This window comes from Pagrus major, chromosome 23, assembly GCF_040436345.1.
Source record: "Pagrus major chromosome 23, Pma_NU_1.0".
NCBI classification, from domain to species: Eukaryota; Metazoa; Chordata; class Actinopteri; order Spariformes; family Sparidae; genus Pagrus; species Pagrus major.
In genome coordinates this window covers 23,828,463-23,845,676 of record NC_133237.1, presented here as the reverse complement: position 1 = coordinate 23,845,676, position 17,214 = coordinate 23,828,463, and the positions used below count along the sequence as shown (strand labels likewise).

General features: G+C 42.2%; 3 protein-coding genes across 3 annotated transcripts; 2 read left to right on the top strand and 1 right to left on the bottom strand.

Annotated features, from left to right (window-relative positions):
- Positions 1 to 2,599: 2,599 nt before the first annotated feature.
- ptger1c (prostaglandin E receptor 1c (subtype EP1)) lies at positions 2,600 to 4,428 on the top strand. Its single transcript, XM_073495018.1, has 2 exons — positions 2,600 to 3,496; positions 4,186 to 4,428. Exons 1-2 carry the CDS (start codon positions 2,600 to 2,602, stop codon positions 4,426 to 4,428), a joined length of 1,140 nt encoding a protein of 379 aa, XP_073351119.1.
- Positions 4,429 to 4,768: 340 nt separating this feature from the next.
- Positions 4,769 to 12,426, top strand: slc27a1a (solute carrier family 27 member 1a). The gene is made up of 13 exons (XM_073494766.1): positions 4,769 to 5,229; positions 5,518 to 5,685; positions 6,539 to 6,933; positions 8,279 to 8,446; positions 9,247 to 9,316; positions 9,411 to 9,502; positions 9,590 to 9,699; positions 9,817 to 10,026; positions 10,105 to 10,231; positions 10,340 to 10,477; positions 10,666 to 10,830; positions 11,100 to 11,246; positions 11,342 to 12,426. The coding sequence occupies exons 2-13, from the start codon at positions 5,519 to 5,521 to the stop codon at positions 11,497 to 11,499; spliced, it is 1,947 nt and encodes a 648-aa protein (XP_073350867.1). The 5' UTR covers positions 4,769 to 5,229; position 5,518; the 3' UTR covers positions 11,500 to 12,426.
- A 199-nt stretch (positions 12,427 to 12,625) lies between these two features.
- Positions 12,626 to 15,297, bottom strand: trim35-13 (tripartite motif containing 35-13). The gene is made up of 6 exons (XM_073495017.1): positions 14,896 to 15,297; positions 13,932 to 14,027; positions 13,605 to 13,835; positions 13,476 to 13,498; positions 13,255 to 13,373; positions 12,626 to 13,164 (listed from the first exon to the last, which is right to left on the bottom strand). The coding sequence occupies exons 1-6, from the start codon at positions 15,295 to 15,297 to the stop codon at positions 12,626 to 12,628; spliced, it is 1,410 nt and encodes a 469-aa protein (XP_073351118.1).
- Positions 15,298 to 17,214: the final 1,917 nt, after the last annotated feature.

Sequence of the window (17,214 nt, the reverse complement as noted above, 5' to 3'; positions counted from 1 at the left end):
CCTCTGGTTCAAAAGATCAGCAGGGGAGATGAAAAGATGGAAGAAATACATCCAGAGGGGGAAGTCGGATGGAAAATGCCTGTCCAGCATGTGCAGATAAATAGCTGCCAAGCCTCCGGAGAGAGAGAGACAGCCGGACCGGGAGAAAGAAACTGCCAGAGAGGAAGAGGGGGCAAAGAAAGGGAGGAGAAGAAGAGCAAATGATTGTGAACCATAGTGATAACTGAATGTTGTAAATCAGGCAGCTCTGCAGTCGAGAGACACGTTTGTTCTCTCTCATCTATTCTGAGCCATCCAATACAATCCAGCGTTCATCCGGAGTCATTTGAAGGTAAGTTTCATTTATTATTTATTCATAACCATTTAATGGTCATTTACGTCACAGATAACATACTTAGTACATTCTTCTCTGTAGCAAATTATACAAAGTGAAGCTGAAATATATGCAAAATATAAGGCATAAAGACCGAGGCATGACTAAAGAGTTGGATCCGGATTTTTCATTGATATCATCTATTTAATCCACTTGAATTATGAATGAGAGACGTGAGGAGTTAAAGAGAGATTCAAACGGCTTGACTAAGGTATTCAAGACATGGATAATGCAGAGGGGGCACTATGAAATTAGCCGGGTGTCTTTTTTTATACCTGAGTTTCTGAGAAATGTTTTGTTTAAAGAGTTTTCAGTGAAAGAAGAATTAAACAAGAGAGTTAGAGACATCTCGATGTTTGAGAAAAGATACAGTGAGGAGTTTCCATGGTAAATTATGTCAAACATGACTTTCTCTGGCCACTGATCACATCCTCCCAATCTTGCATGTGACCCTGGTTTCTGTTTAATCATGGATTTCCTCTGTAATTTCCTCACACTCTCAAGGGAGGTCCTTTCTCTCTGTGTAGGTACACCGCTTATTGAAGAACTAAGAGGGAGGAAACAGAAAGAAAAGCTAAATCAAAACAATGTGGAATAAAATACATGAAACAAGATGATACAACCATTAGATTGTTTGATCAGCTGTGAGTTAATGGTGTTAACACAAGGAGAAGCAGCGTAGTTTATTCAATTCCTCCAAAGCTGCAAGCGGTCTTTTTTAACCTTAAGAGGTCTGTAACTTCAACAGTTTCTGTGGAGGAGGCTCACAAAGCACACAGGTATCGAGATTCAAAGGATCCTATCGATCCTACCAGACTACATTTAGATGTAGTTCTGACTTTCTTGATGTCTTCTAATAAAAAGACATGTCAGCTCTTTTTGCGATTGAAGTGCTCTTCTAAGATTTCCATCCACGTACCTAAGAAGGCGCCTGCACATTACTGCTGGGATCCTGGAGAGTATGAATCCATTAACCTGTTACAAATATCAAGCTTAGTATTTGATGCAGGATGCGTCATAAAAGGGTGAAAAACTGGTTATGCAGATCGTGCAGGTAAAGGTCAATGACATCAAAGATCAAGTAGCAAAACAAAAACAAAACTATTGTTGCCAAAATAATTATAATGAATTATAATTACTGTAAATAACTTTTGTTTCTCTTTAGGTTTGGTTCAAAACATTTTTAAAAATATATGTAGAAATTGTGTACTTAGTTTACTCAAAGTAACGATGCGGTTCATTGGGTTACCATCGCTACTTCCGGGTTAGGGAAGCCTGCGAACAAGACTGAACCTAAACATGAATAAAACTTCAAAACTACCTTATGTGTGAACATTTGTATCTTCAGATAGATTTTCATCAATAATGTTGGTTGTTAAATGGTGTGTTAACCATCAGCAAAGCACATTTGACTGCAATATAATTTGTGTTTATTTGGCTTACTCATGCAGTGTTTATCCTCCACAAACAGCCTGATTACTTTACTAGAGCAAGAAGCTTTTACAGAGTGGAAAATAAATGAGCAAGGTAGGTTTGTGGCAGGTGGGAGATTTCAAGATGGGAGCCTGTTGTGCAACCCAACCACACTAAAGCAGCAGAAATGACACAAGTTCCCTACATTTCCACATGACAGTAAAGTTCGTTAAAAGTTTGTTAATCCTCTACTCAGTGCATTCACTTGATAAGGTATATTTTCTGAATTTAAACCCAGCTCAGGACCTTTGTCATGTGTCTCACTATAAGATATGTCCTCCTCTTTTGACTGTATGTTGCAATGTGGACATTCTGCACAATCCTTGTAATATCCTTCTATCCTTCTTCTTTTTTATGTGTTTTCGATGAACAGTTTTTTGAAAGCATTCATAAGAATGCATCTTGTCATGTATTGCAAGCAAGTACTCGTATGATAGTTGGAGACTAAACAACCCGTGGAAAAGGCTCTGGCAGGGTTTCATCAGTTCTTCATTATTACGTGGGCAGTAGTTCTGTTAATTAAGGACTAAATGCCAAATGTCCTTGGCAGACCATTTGACCCAGTGAGGCATGTATCATAGTGTTCATTAGTACACCGTTTAGCATTTAGGACTTCCCTGTTGTCTTGGTATTGATGAATTACTTGAGAGACCTTTTAGAAAGCACAACAGGATGACATAAAAACACTAGCTCAAAATTATCGCTTTGTGGCCCAGTATTAAGTATTTTAACTTTGCTTGTAATTCTCTGTAGATGACACTGAAGATGAGGACACCCCCTACACTCATGAGTTCATTGTCTACCTCTTCTACACCACCCATCCTCCACCAGATCCTAAAGATCAATTCATCTGAGCAGCCGAGCTGGCAGAACGGCAGCGCCTGGCCACCTGTGAAATCTTCAGGTTTAGGGATGTCCTGCTTCACAATGACATTTGGTGCCATCTCCAGCCTCACGGCTCTGGGCATCTTGGCCCGTGTCCGACTCCGCCGCCAATCCAAAGCACCATTTCTGCTACTAACAGTGGCTTTGCTGCTGGCTGACCTGGGAGGTCATGTGATCCCAGGAGCCTTTGCTCTGTATCTTTACGGGTATGAAATACAGCCCACCAAGAAATTCTGTCAGATCTTTGGGGCGAGTATGGTGTTTTTTGGCTTATGCCCTTTGCTGTTAGGCTGTGCCATGGCAGTGGAGCGCTGTGTGGCCATCACTCACCCATTTTTTCACAGTGCTATGATCACATTGACTCATGCACGGCAAGTGGTGTTATTTGTGTCCTGTCTTGCACTTGTGCTGGCAGTTCTACCTTTATTTGATGTAGGGTCATACACTACTCAGTATCCCGGGTCATGGTGTTTCTTGCCCATCCATAATCCACCGTCTACAGGTGACTACAGTCTGGTTCTGGCCTTCTCATGTCTGGGCCTCACTGCACTCACTTTTTCCCAGCTCTGCAACATCGTGAGTGGTCTGGCATTGCTGCAGGCCAGAAGGAAATCCCACGATGCAAATACAAAATCAGCATCTTGCCGTAATCGTCACCTTTCTTCAGCTTCATCTTCCTCCTTGTTTTGCTCGTTGGATGTGGAGATGATGGTGCAACTGGTAGTGATCACTGTGGTTTCCTGCGTATGCTGGAGCCCCTTTCTTGTGAGTACTGCTCTTTTAGATTGAAGAATGTGTTCCCATTTTCTCCTTAGAGAGGCAACATGTAAGATATGGCCAGATTTTTAGTATAAAACAGTCAAAAAGTGGCAAAAGTCAGATAGCACCCTGGTAGTTTCAGCTGGGAGAGGTATGCGAGCGACACTGCTACTTAATCTAACAGGTTTAAGTAAACAAAATGTCAACAAATATTTTTACACCTATTTTTCTCTCTTTTACCAAACCAAGAAGAGCTTTACTGTTTTGTAAAACTCATTATAAAGAAGTCCATTCAAACATAATACAACGCTCTCTTTCTTTCTACAATGACCTCCGGTTTGTCTGAATTAATCATCAATTCACTGAGTTAGAGGTTGTTGTTTTTTTCCTGCTGCAGATACCAAAACTCCCACGATCATCTCCCGCTTCATGCCTCTCCTGCCTTAACTGAAAACCCATTCAGAAAACCCCTTGACTTTGAGACGAGGGAACCAGAAGTGCAAAAATGCTGACTTTTTCCCAGGTTTCAGGACTCATTCCTGCAGTTAGCGGTTACACTGCCCCCTGTATTTTTTAGCAACCCTCCACAAGTGGCCATATCTTACAAGCTGCACCTTTAAGCGGTCAGGTATTTTTTAAGAGTAAATGTTAAAAGTAGAAACACTGCATGAGTGATTCTTTGTCTCTCCTTGTAGATCCACATTCTTGTGATGCAGTTCAAACAAAGCTCTGGATCAACAGCGGATTCACAGCATGGGTTCATTCTGCTGGCCTTGCGTATGGCCTCCTGGAATCAGATCTTGGACCCGTGGGTTTACATCTTACTGAGGAAAACTGTGCTTTTCAGAGTCTACTCTGCTTTCTACACACGGCGACCCACAGTGACCTTACACAGGTCCTCTGCAGACCCACGCAGGCCGACTCTCAGTCTGCACTGACCATGTTGTTGTTGAACTTTTACTGCTGTGCACTGAAATAAATTATTACTTTCATGTGTGTTGTGAAAAATGTCAGAATGTAAACTTGGCTGTGTTATTGTCCTCATTCAGAAAGCTAGGGGTCCAGTGGGCAGCAGGAAACAGACTTCCACAACATTTCACAGAGTGTAGTTAGTAGTCTGAGCCGGTGCTACTATCAATAGCGGCCACCTGCAAATCTGATGGTTGAGCAATTGGGCGGCGTTAGTATTGTCCAATCAAAATCGAGGAAAGCGTGACGAGCGTCGAGCTTAGCCAATGGCAGAGCCGCTGGAGAAAGCTCTTCACCCGGGGGTGGGCGGTGCTTCTTTAAGCAACGACTCTATTCAACATGGAGTACAGAAAATAGCCTGATTCACTCCTCATTTCACTGCTCTCATTCACATTTCGGTCTGTTTTTGGATGTCGGGCACAAATTATGATCCCCCCCCCCCCACTCCCCTCGTAGATGCCAGCCTACAGGACTCAGTCGCGTACGTATGACGCATTTTTAAAATATCGCTTAAACGCAAACTACTTACTAGCTTACTTGACAACAACCGCGTTGACGAGCAGTGAACTGTTCAAAACTGCTGTAACACTTACAAACTACTGGTTGCTGTAAAAAACCCGCTGCTTCGTACGTCTCCTCGACGCCTCAACATCCGGAGGGAGATTTGTTATATTCGACCATTTTCCACGGAAGTAACTCAGTGAAAAGTTGCCCCGACCGGCGGGGTTATCGGGTGAAAGGTGACATCGCTTCAGCCCATTGACTCGTAGGTAAGTTGTGTGTAACAGTGTGGTTCAGCTGCTGGAGGGTGACAGTGACACTTTGTGGAGCCAGAGAGGTGATGTCTGTTAAATCAGAGCTGACAGATGTGTGGTAACTTCATGATAACTTTATCCCTGCTCAGGGTTTTTTATAAAGTTGCCCTAGATATTAAGTTATATAAAAAAAATAAACGTGTGTAGTTTGTACCAGCCTGTTCTGCTGTACGCTGTTTGCTGACTGAAGCCATGTAGGCGATCATAAAAGCCCATCTCTGTCCATTTCCTCTCCATGACAAGAATGCACAATGCAGCGAGTGTCTCAGCCTCTCTGGGGTCCATGGGAATGCTGCGTCTCTTCGGGGTGTCCTGGTCCTGGAGTCTGGCAGCAGGCCTTGGGGTATATCTGGGCACAAGAACCTGGAAATACTTCTACATTGCAGCACGCACTGCCAAGAGAGACCTGAAGTAAGTTAAAGGGACAGTTCAACCCCAAATTAAAAAAAAAATGCATATATTTCCTCTCACCTGTGGTGCTTTTTATCCATCCACATTGTTTTGGTGTGAGTTGCTGGATTTTGAAGATGTCTGCCTTCTCTCCAATACAGTGGAAGTACTCGGCGTGTGAAAAGTACATCTGAAAAACTCAAAAGCACACGGATACTCAAAAATAATCCTGACACCTTGTTGTGAGCAGTTTCATATAGGAACAATATTTTTTCACATCACAGGGAAAAAGCAAACTCTACAGCCGATGTGTCCAAAACATGACAACTCACACCAAAACAATCTATGTGGACAAATAGCACTTAGCCAGAATAAATGGCAGCTAAGTATGTTTCTGCAAAACCACAGATGAGTTAAACTGAACGTTTCTTTTTGTTGCAACATTACATTTGATTAGGTAAGATTTTTTTATTTCCCTCTCGTCACAACGCTGTGATTATGCTCCAGTTAGGTTTGCACACTAAAGCCACTTGGTTAAGGTTAGAGAACAATTATGATTTGGGGTAAAAATACCAAATGTGGTATATAATTTTTGGACACCACGATAATGGATGGAGATGGTCCGACTTCCCGTGAGAAAGAGTTGGTTTTGCTATTGTAAAAATGTCAACCTTAGATGTATCTGTGGTTTGCAGAAACGTTAACTGCCAACATTATATCCTGTGCAACAGGTAAGAGGAAAATATGTATTTTTGATTTTGGGCTGAGGTTGTCCTTTTTTTAAATATGTCCAAATACAGCTCTGGTAATGCTAGTGGTTCTACATGTTTACTTTCCTAATTTCTTCTTGTCTTCCTCCTCTGACCCTCACCAGTGGCCTGTATGTGCTGTTAAGAGTGAAGCTGGCTTTGTGGCGCTACATGCGCAATGGAAGTAACATTCCTTCCATATTCGCCCAGACAGTAAAACTCCACCCAAATAAACCAGCACTGATCTATGAGGCTACAGGTGAAACATGGACATTTGCGCAGCTGGATGAGCTGTCTAATGCAGTGGCCCACTGGGCGAGAGGTCAGGGATGGGTCTCTGGGGACGTGGTGGCTCTCTTCATGGAAAGCAGGCCATTACAGGTGGCACTTTGGCTGGGCTTTGCCAAGGTCGGGGTGGAAGCTGCACTCATCAACTTCAACCTGCGCCATGATTCCCTCCTGCATTGTGTTGGGGTGTCAGGGTCACGAGCTATTGTGTTCGGAGCTGAGCTTGCTGATGGTAAGTATGTGTTAAACGGATCAATCTTATTTAAAAATGTCAGGATTTCGAAACATTTTGTGTGTAACATCAAGGGAGCGTTTCGTGCTGTGGCGTCACACTTTAACACTCATGTTGTGTGTGATAATGACTGTGTCTCCTTCATGTCATGTGGTCAGGACATGCTGCCGATGATCACAACTCCTTCTTTGCCATCTCTTTTTGAAGTTAGTTAACATTTGATTCTCTTCGTTCTCTGTTACAATAGAAACACGTGACTCCTTTGTCCCTGTGGTCTCTGTGATGTCCCACCTGAGTGTGTAATTTAGTTATGTTAGTGGAATGTTTTCATTATTTGATCAGCCATCCATTTTGTATTCTCTGCTTTTCTTTTAATCTCATCACACAGCTCTATGAGGTTATCATTTGTCAGTTTTATAGGCATAATTGCTTCAGAAGTTATATTATGATTAGTTTGACATTTGATTTAATTAAGTCTTTTTGTTACAGCTAGGGCTAAACATATGCAAAGAAATCATGTGAATATTTTGACTTATATTGCAATTGCAATATAAGTCACAATTGAAGGCTAGGATTGGTAAGTTATTCATAAGCATTTTTTGTTATATTTGTAGAAGATCTCTTAAGGACAGGCAGCAATCAAAAATTAACTGTGGCTACTGAAGGCCTCTAATAAGCCCATCCAATCGTCTCATTCAGCCCGTATGAAAAGATTGGACAGGCTTCCTGTCCGTCTACCTACGTGCCTGCATGTGCGCACTCTTTGTGTATGACCGGAATCTTCCACAGGGCTAGGATGATGTATTGCTAAAGCTATTAGCGAGCTAGTGGCACAAGAATGGCAGGCAAAGTGAAGCCAAAATGTCCCAGTACTAACATACTAGCTTGATGGCGATGAGTACTAAAATAGCCATGTTCTTTGTTTATGTTTATTATGATAATGTGTTCTCTTACTCAGTGACATGACATGACATGAGATAGTTGGGTATGATTAGCCATGACAACGATGTGCTGCGGTCACAGTAAACAGTCTCTGAACCTGCTCTTCAGCAGCTTGCTAACTCGGTAGCACTAAGCACACAGCCCCAGACTCAAAGAACAAGTGAGCAGCAGCGGCAGTGACAGACTGCTGCTAATCGAGTACAACTAAGCAAACAGCCCAAGTCCAATAAAAGAGTTGCTGCAACAGCAACACACTCCTAGCAGCTAATGTTAGCATAAAGGACGCAGCCACTGAGCTGAACAGATTTAGATTTAGAATTAGGTTTTTTGTATTTACTGCATGTTCTTATTTAAAATGGAGAGTTTTAACTGACCTGACTGGTGTCCTCTTCCTCTTGTTCAGCCATGTTGGAGGTCAGGTCCTCCCTCAGCCAGTCCATGGTACGGTTCTGTACAGGAGACCTCGGTGCAGAACATCTGGCCAGTCTGGGTGCTCAACCTCTGGACCCAATGCTAACCTCTGCAGCTAGACATCCCCCTTCACCTTGTGTTCCCCCCAAAGGGATGAACGGTGAGTACCTTTTCATTTCCTGAACTCAACTCTGACTCTGTTTAAGAGTTCATCTGTTTTTTAATGAGTTCCCTCCTGAACATCCTCTTCAAACCCAACCGTTGTTTAGTTTTTACTCTATTCTGAATGCCCTGTGTGTATGTCCTCCTATAATTCATTCTTTTCTCAGTCTGCTGTCTGGTTTCTGAACTGAAATTGCTTTCCAGTAATTATGTGACTTAAGTGTGATGAGGTGAACACTCGGCCGTGTAGAACTTTGAGCGGGATGAGTCATTTTGAATTCAAGACCGATATTGACATTTTTCCCTGGACAGCTGTCTGGAGTAGGTATGAATTACTTGTTGAGATGTGTATGGTCTGAATAACAAACCATATCCCCGAACAATGGTAAATCTGAAATTAATGGATATATATTTCAGTATTGAAGGTGTGAACCCGAGACATACTAGAGATTTGTTTTGCTCAGGAAAACATGCAGTGGAATGAAAACAACAACTTTATTTTCTGTTCTGTCTTTCTTTGGGTTCACTGAATAATGGAAGTGGTCACTGCCCACTGCAGTTTCTTCACACATGCCTTAATATTGTTGCTTTCTCTACACGCTGTGTTATGACATAGGTTTAGGACATAAACCATAGGTTTCATTTACACGTGAAACAGATCCTTATTTCAGTGTGACTTCCTAGTTAAAGGTTATATATGATGATATTCCAGCAGAGACTGATTGTTGTGAAGTCACCTGTATGGATCTTAAATTTGCAGCGTATAATTGTACTGCTCTGTTGTATTCTCTTCTGCAGATCGTCTTTTTTACATTTACACCTCCGGCACCACAGGACTGCCAAAGGCTGCCATTGTGGTACACAGTCGGTATGTTACTCACAGAAAAGCAGAACTCCAGAGTTGCTGCAGTTGCTGCACAAATGATGATAGACTGAGAATATCTCCTATGTTCCCACAACAGTTACTACAGAATTGCAGCTTTTGGATATTTTGCCTTTCGCATGCACCCTGATGACATCATCTATGACTGCCTGCCTCTCTATCACTCAGCAGGTATGTAATGGTATCCTCCAGCTCTTCATGAACAGTTTTCCACTTTAAGTTTCCATTTATGAAGTGTTTGCTATCTCTTCTTTTCAGGTAATATCATGGGAGTTGGTCAGTGCCTGATCCACGGACTCACTGTGGTAGTGAAGAAGAAATTCTCTGCCAGCCGTTTCTGGGAAGATTGCATTAAGCACAACTGCACTGTGAGAGCTTGTGTTTGGAAAATGTTCAGAAGTGCCATATTTTACAAAATCAATAACTATAAAAGATTAATTTTGATCAAGTGCTGCTACAATAACAAGACTGCTCTCTCGTCGTAGGTGGTGCAGTATATCGGGGAAATCTGCCGCTACCTCCTGTCTCAGCCAGTTCGGCCATCAGAAAAAGACCACAAAGTTCGGCTGGCAGTGGGAAACGGGTTGCGTCCCAGTGTGTGGGAGGCCTTCACAGAACGTTTTGGGGTGGCACAGATTGGCGAGTTCTACGGAGCAACCGAGTGCAACTGCAGCATTGCCAACATGGATGGAAAGGTCAGAAATCACAGTGTTACTTATGTCTGCACAAAAAGTGTGAATTGGATTAGAGTTGAGCTGATTCTGTCCTGCCAGGTGGGAGCCTGTGGATTCAACAGTCGCATTCTCCCCAACGTGTACCCAATCCGTCTGGTGAGGGTGGACGAGGACAGCATGGAGCTGGTTCGCAACAGCCAGGGCCTCTGTGTGCCATGCCGCCCTGGTAAATAATACTAAAAACTACTATAATTACTTCAGTGGATGAAGTATGTGGTTTTTAAGTGTTTTGTTCTACTGAAAGCACTCCACTAGTCTCCACCATGTCTTGCAGGGGAACCGGGGCTTCTTGTGGGTCGTATCAACCAAAAGGACCCATTACGGCGTTTCGATGGCTATGCTAACCAGGATGCTACAAGGAAGAAGATAGCGAGCAATGTCTTTAAGAAAAATGATTCTGCATATATATCAGGTTACCAGTCCTTTTATTTCTCAAAATACATATATAGAGTTCAAATAAATAAACCAACACGGTTTGATTGAACCCTTGAGTGCAAACCATGCTTTAGGAAAATAAATGAAAATGCATTTATTTGTTTTTGCAAATGAACTCTTCATATTTATACTGCTGTTATGTTTGGATCCAAATGTGTCCTGTAGGTGATGTGCTGGTGATGGATGAGCTGGGCTACATGTATTTCCGTGACCGCGGTGGGGACACGTTCCGCTGGAGAGGAGAAAATGTTTCCACCACCGAGGTGGAGGGCATTCTCAGCAGTCTTCTGGGTCAGACTGATGTAGCTGTTTATGGTGTGGCAGTGCAAGGTGAAAGTTAACTTTGTATATGTACTTCTTTCAGCATTACATCGGGACCATATTTGTTCTTAACACTCACTCCCATGTTAAGTTACATAAAAAATGGACTTTTGAGACTGTCTTTGTCTCTCAAGAAAAAGTACACAAATAGGAAAGTATATTAGAAAATAACGACAGCAAGTTTAAAGAAAGTACCGCGTTTATTTGTGACAGCCCTAGTTTTTCTCTTTGATGCAAATTGCTTTTGACTGTACTCACTACTCCATGTGTCGTCCCAGGTGTGGAAGGTAAGGCCGGCATGGCTGCCATTGCAGACACTACAGGGAGTTTTGACTGCAACAGTTTCTTGGAGGAAGTCCAGCGAGCTCTTCCACCGTATGCTCGCCCCGTGTTCCTGCGTATCTCCCCACAAGTAGACACCACAGGTAAACTGTCCTCTCTTAAGTCCATAAAAATGTCTGCTATCACTTATGATTTCATACCATTAAATACATTTATGTATCTCCACATTCTTGCATAGGTACATTTAAAATCCAGAAAACCAGGCTGCAGAGGGAGGGATTTGACCCACGTCTCACTACTGACCAGATCTACTTTTTGAACGCAAGAGCTGCACGTTATGAGGCTGTAGACGAGGAGCTATACAGTGCTTTAGCTGAGGGAAGAATGTCTTTATGACATGGAGGCCGTAGCAGGGCAGCCTGTGTGCCAGATGCTGTTGAGAGAGGATAAGTTATGCACATGCTGGTGTCAGGAACAGTCAGTCTTTGTGGACCACCTGCCCGGATTTTAACCTTTCAGGGAACTGAGTTGGGAGGACTACTTACTAGTACATAGGTGTACGGAGTAATGTTACATATGAAGTTTTTAACACTGTATGAGTAACACACCAGGACATAATAGAAGGGCATTTATTCCCTTTTTAATACCTTTTTTTTAATTAGCAAATGAACACCTCAAAAAGCCTTTGAGCATTACCGCACATGGAGTGGGCACCTCCCACAATGCAATAGGATACATGTTACAATGATGTGGTTAGGACAGCGAGGAGTAGTATCACATCAAACTCTGTTACAGGGTATATGCCCATTTATAAAATATGCTGCAAGAGTAATTTTGTGTAGGTTGAAGCAATACTTGAGTGTGAAGCAATGAAGTTACTGCTGTGGGTTTGTGTGAGGCTGAAGCCCTCTAACACCACAAGACAACTAGATTAAACACTAACCATAGACTCTTTTTTTAATGCAATGAAAAACTAATCTCACTTGTCATGTTTGAACTTCTGAACAACAGTGGCACGGGTTTGCAAATACACAAAAGTTGTTACTGTATGTGCCTTATATGAAACTTCAGATCTGTGTTTCAAAATTTTTTTTATGCATTACTTGGAAAGGAGCTCAAAGGATTGTGGAAATCACAGTAGTGATTTTGTGTCATGCAAAGCTGAGTCACACATAGTGACTGATGTTTTATGTAACAAATCTTATCTGTGTAGTAATATATATATATATATATATAGTTGTTTAAGATTATGAAGGTATTTACAATTTCCGATCTCACAGACTACATTTTTTGTTGTAACTCAAATTAAATATTTTAAAACAATTTGTTTCATGTTATTCATTAAAAAAAGTAACTAAGAGGTAAATTTTGCTTTTGTTTTCTTGGACATGTAGTGCAGCAGGTCCTCGCAGTCATCTCTTTCAAAAGCAAAAATTTTCAAACCTTTGCAAGCATGATAGCCCTTCATGTCTTGTACCAGACTTTTATCCAAAAAATGTTTGGCAAATGTCTCCCATGTGTATCAGCGGTCTGTTGACACCAGTATACTTGTGGGTAGGATTTTCAGTGGATGCTCTTTGCAGGCCGTGCAAAAGTAGGGAAAGGCTCTGGGTGTGATGACCTCTTTGAAGGTGTAGAGAGGTGTTCTCTCTCCAGGGTCGTAAAAGGTCACCTTGCCTCGGTCCATGTCTAAAACTATTCTGATCACGTCAGGATGCTTTGTCATGTTCAGCGGCTCCCATGGTGCTGTGCAGGCCTTATGCTCTCCGTTGCGAAACCTTATAGACCAGAATCCCTCTGCAGGTGTCAGCACGTGCTTACCCTTCCTGTTGATAGACTCGCTGGCTATTCCCACAACCCAGTAGGTGTTGTCCTTCACCTCCACGTCCCAGCTGTGGCGTCCACAGGTATAGCCCTCTGACGCCAGCATCTCGGCGCTGATGTCAAAGCGTTCTGGGTTGTCTGGCAACTTGAAAATCTGGGTACAGTTCTGCACAACTGTGAGATCCTCTGAGAGGATGAAGCAGCTTGCTGCTGTGTTTGGATCCAGGATAACAGGATCTTGAGAGAAAAAAAGTGATGCAGAAGTTACTAATGTGGAATGAAAAGGGCTGAAATAAAACAGGACTAATTATTGTTTGAGTAACTCACTATATTTAATTATACTCTTCATCTTCTCCCACACTTGATATTTCAGAGATCCCACGTGCTTGGCCACATCAACCAGAGCACCAGAAATAGGTTCTGGATCAATGGTAGTTCTCCAGGTTCTGAAAAGACACTTCAGCAGTGAGTAGTTGAGAATGGTCTCTACAGATAAATTATCCTAAAGTAAACCTCAACTGGATCTCAGGTGTGGCAGTAAAACTTACTTCTTAATTGTTTCCTTGTAATTCTGAAAACAACAAGAGGACAACTTTAGTAATGTGCACGAACGACGGTAAGGAATATTATGGTAAAGATTTGTTATTTAAGTCATTAATAGCAACAGTATTATCTACCTTAAGAAATGGGATATCATGAGATTTCATCTCCTGTTCCACTAATAGGATGGTGTTGGAGAGAGATAGCATTTCATTGCTCATCTCTTCAATCTGCAGGTTAATCATCAGACTCTTCTGATCCTCCTCAGCCTTTAAAGCAGAAAGTCTGGCAGCCTCCTGCTCCTTCAGGAAACGGTGAAGGGCTTCAAATTCCTCTTTGATCTGTGTTTCGGTATGTTCCGCTTGGTTCTGGAAAGAGACATGATTGATGGGTAATCATTGCCTCCACACACAACTCTTTGCCATGTTCAAGGTAACATGATGTACTGATGGAAATGACAGTACCTTGACATGTTCTGCCATTTCTTCGCAGACCATTTTCGCCTTCTTGTACAGCTGCAGCTTCTCTTTCAAAGGCAGCAGCGCACTCTTCAGCTCCTCCTATAAAGTCAGTGACAGAGCATCAACACTTTAGAACAGGGTCAGTCTGGCAGGTGGTCAGGCTGTCAGCACAACGTGGGGCTCTCAGCTGGCATTTTCTCTGCCCTGGCAGTATTCCCTGTAAATGCAAAGTTGTGCAATATCAAGTTGGTACAAATCTATGGGAAAGGATTTGATGCCCTGATTACAGCTAAATTGATTGAGCTCATCCAACTCAGATAGGGAGAATATGGCAACAAGTGGATTCAATTTACATTAATAGATCGGAGCGCAGGAGTAGAATGAATGTGGCGTCACAGAAACCTTGTGGGAGTCGAGTTTCAGTCCTCTCGGGACACCAATGGCGACAGCAAACCAAAAATATAAATCTATTATTAGAATGTTAATGAACTCTACCAAACACCTTCACACATAGCAGCATATCAGGCTTAGGGAAGCACAAAGGTAATAAGAAAATAAAAGTCAAAACTAGTGAAAAACACAATAAACTGTTTTCAAAATGCTGAAAAACTTAAAACAATGTCCAGGTACAAGATACAGCTTCTATTATTCATCAAATCATGGATAGCCTTTGAGATTTTATTGTAACCGGTCAACTGAATCAAATATGATTGTCAAATAAAATTGAATTATCCTCCCTTATCCTCCCATTGTAATCCATTTTAGTTAACTTCAGGTAATATATCAAATTCAGGATCCAAACAAGATGACAGATATTTCAGTAGATGTTCCATCATCATTCATTCTGGCTGCAGCCAGAGGAGTAATTAAACAGAGGAAAAAGTCTTAATGTGCAGCTCAAACAATGAAATTGTGCCACCATTGTTAGATAGAGGGGTGACCGACCCTGTTACTTTAATGTGCCTACCTTACAGTCATGGGCACCCTCCCCAACGGGATAGAGCCTGTGCCCAATGTGTGCAGCTGCTTTCCCACATAAACCACAGATTGGCTCCAGGTCCTCCAAACAGAACAGGGTGAGCTTTTCTCCATGCTCCTTACAAGCACTGGGGTCATTCTTGCTTCTGTCTTCCTTGAAGGAATCACAGGACCTCTGCAGCATGCTGCTCACCACTATCTGATCCATAGAGGACCGGCGCGAGCACAGAGGACAGCAGTGTGAGTCCTCACTGCCTTGTGTCTCCCAGCTGTCTTTCAGACACGCTTTACAAAATCTGTGTCTGCATGTGAGCACCACTGGCTGACTGAGAATATGCCCACAAATTGGACATGAAAGGTCATCCTCATGATGAGTGCGTCTGGTGGCCATTCTTCTCCACAGGGCTTTGATGACAAGGCAGCATCTGAAGCTCCTCCCACGACTCTGGAGCACAACCTCATCTTAACCTCAGGAATAAGTGTTAATACCTTAGCTCCCAAAGGCGTATCCTGTGTTATGCAGTGTTGTGTTGAGCATGCACATTGCACGTTCTCAAATAAACACCACAGGTCAGATGGAAAGGAATTGGCTTTACATTTAAGAGATTGTATCTGTGCAGATCAGCCTGAATAACTCCAGGAGTACAGAAGAGATTATGGTGATGATGAGGATATTTGCACTCAAGATGGTCTTTTGATTAGAGTTAGGACTTTAATCATGCTGTGATCACCTCTTAGTAATTTGAGAAGTCAGTTGAAACAACCTGTCAGAGTGTAATGAAAGAGTTCACAGAGAAACAATGTCCAAAATAAGACTGGGGGCGTGGATATAAATAAACCGAAGTAACCGATTTGGACTGAAGTTATGTGAGTGAAGAACTATGCTCCAGCTGACCATTGGAACAGTTTCCACAGTCAAGTTTAGCTTCGGGCAATTTTAAGAATTGACACATGGTTATGCATATCAGTCACTTCTCTTTTTGGTATAAAACACAAAACTGTTGATGAAAAAGAGGGTGTGCACACAGTAGCATGGTCGTCCTGCAGGTTAATTTGATAAGTTTGAAAATATTTCACAGTAAGTTGACCTTGTCTGAACTGTCATCAAGTATTTTGTTGGAGTTAGTTTCCAAACATTAATGCGTCACTAAAAATAGGGCAAGAGTGTGAAGAAAGAGATGGGAAGCAAATAGGAAACAGTAGGTAGGCCAGTGCTGCTTCAGTGCTTGCTCATGATACACTGTTGTAGCCCTTACATCTCACACGTGTTATGTTAAAGGACCTATTTGTAGGTCAAATAATGACGCTTTGGGATGGCGGCCAACCCGCCCTCCAATCTCAAAGCGTCAGATATTGACAAGTTGGGAATGAGACTCAAAAATCAACTTTTCTTACAAATAGGTCCGAGTTTTAGAGTGTTTACTGTATCTGTAGCAACTAAATGTCTAGTTAATGGTTACATATAATAGCTTCTTGAGACGTTATTCTTTATATTGACATTACCTAAAGATCCAGTGTGTGGGTTTTAGTGGCATCTGGCAGTGTGAATACTGTTTATAACCAACTGAATACCCCTACTCCCATTCAAGTTAGCTCGGGGCTAAACTGGAAGTTAGCGGGCTCGACCAGGGGAAGACTCAAGTATACACACTCTATGGGCCCCACAGCTTGGTTGGTTAGCTTTTTTGGTATCATGCACCACTGAGCAACTTTCCTAAAAATGGGCGGTGCTACAACTCTAATGCTGCATCCACATTTCCCTTATTGCATCCATGAAGAGGGGCTGCTCCCTCTGTACATACAAAAGGCTCATTTTGAGGTGACGAAAACACATCAATTTTACACTAATGAACATTAGTGTGGTTATGTATATCATATATCATTTTGCCTCCAAACCCCCCTAAATCCTACACACTGGACCTTTAAGATATTATTATGCTAAGTTTTAGAATAATAGACAGGTATAATTGTATTTGTATGTTTACACTCCCCTGAAAGCCTTGTAATATGCCACAGCATGGCAAAACAATGCTAACGTTACAGGATAAGAGTCCAACAAGAGTCATTAAGTCCACTCTGTGTGATAAATAATAAACTTTTATTTTCACTCACCCGCCCTGAGCAATCCCTTACCAAATAAGTGACAGGCTTGTTAAGAAGCCAAAGTGAAAATTTGATTTGAGTCAGTGCCCGTGTCGGGGCAGCAGTTCAGAGCCATTGATAGTAACAGTAAACAGATCCTCTGTGCACCCACACACACACACACAGACACACACACTGTGGCCATGCCAGATTACTAATGGTTACT

What these genes read in the sequence shown, in the direction of transcription:
- ptger1c (XM_073495018.1), top strand. Translation starts at nt 2,600, where the DNA reads ATGACACTGAAGATGAGGACACCCCCTACACTCATGAGTTCATTGTCT. An exon ending in TATGCTGGAGCCCCTTTCTT is followed by an intron (nt 3,497 to 4,185) that starts GTGAGTACTGCT and finishes CTCTCCTTGTAG; the next exon opens with ATCCACATTCTTGTGATGCA.
- slc27a1a (XM_073494766.1), top strand. Translation starts at nt 5,519, where the DNA reads ATGCACAATGCAGCGAGTGTCTCAGCCTCTCTGGGGTCCATGGGAATG. An exon ending in GCATTAAGCACAACTGCACT is followed by an intron (nt 9,700 to 9,816) that starts GTGAGAGCTTGT and finishes CTCTCGTCGTAG; the next exon opens with GTGGTGCAGTATATCGGGGA. An exon ending in TGATTCTGCATATATATCAG is followed by an intron (nt 10,478 to 10,665) that starts GTTACCAGTCCT and finishes TGTGTCCTGTAG; the next exon opens with GTGATGTGCTGGTGATGGAT.
- trim35-13 (XM_073495017.1), bottom strand. Translation starts at nt 15,297, where the DNA reads ATGGCCACCAGACGCACTCATCATGAGGATGACCTTTCATGTCCAATT. An exon ending in ATGATATCCCATTTCTTAAG is followed by an intron (nt 13,499 to 13,604) that starts GTAGATAATACT and finishes TGTTGTTTTCAG; the next exon opens with AATTACAAGGAAACAATTAA. An exon ending in TACAAGGAAACAATTAAGAA is followed by an intron (nt 13,374 to 13,475) that starts GTAAGTTTTACT and finishes GTGTCTTTTCAG; the next exon opens with AACCTGGAGAACTACCATTG.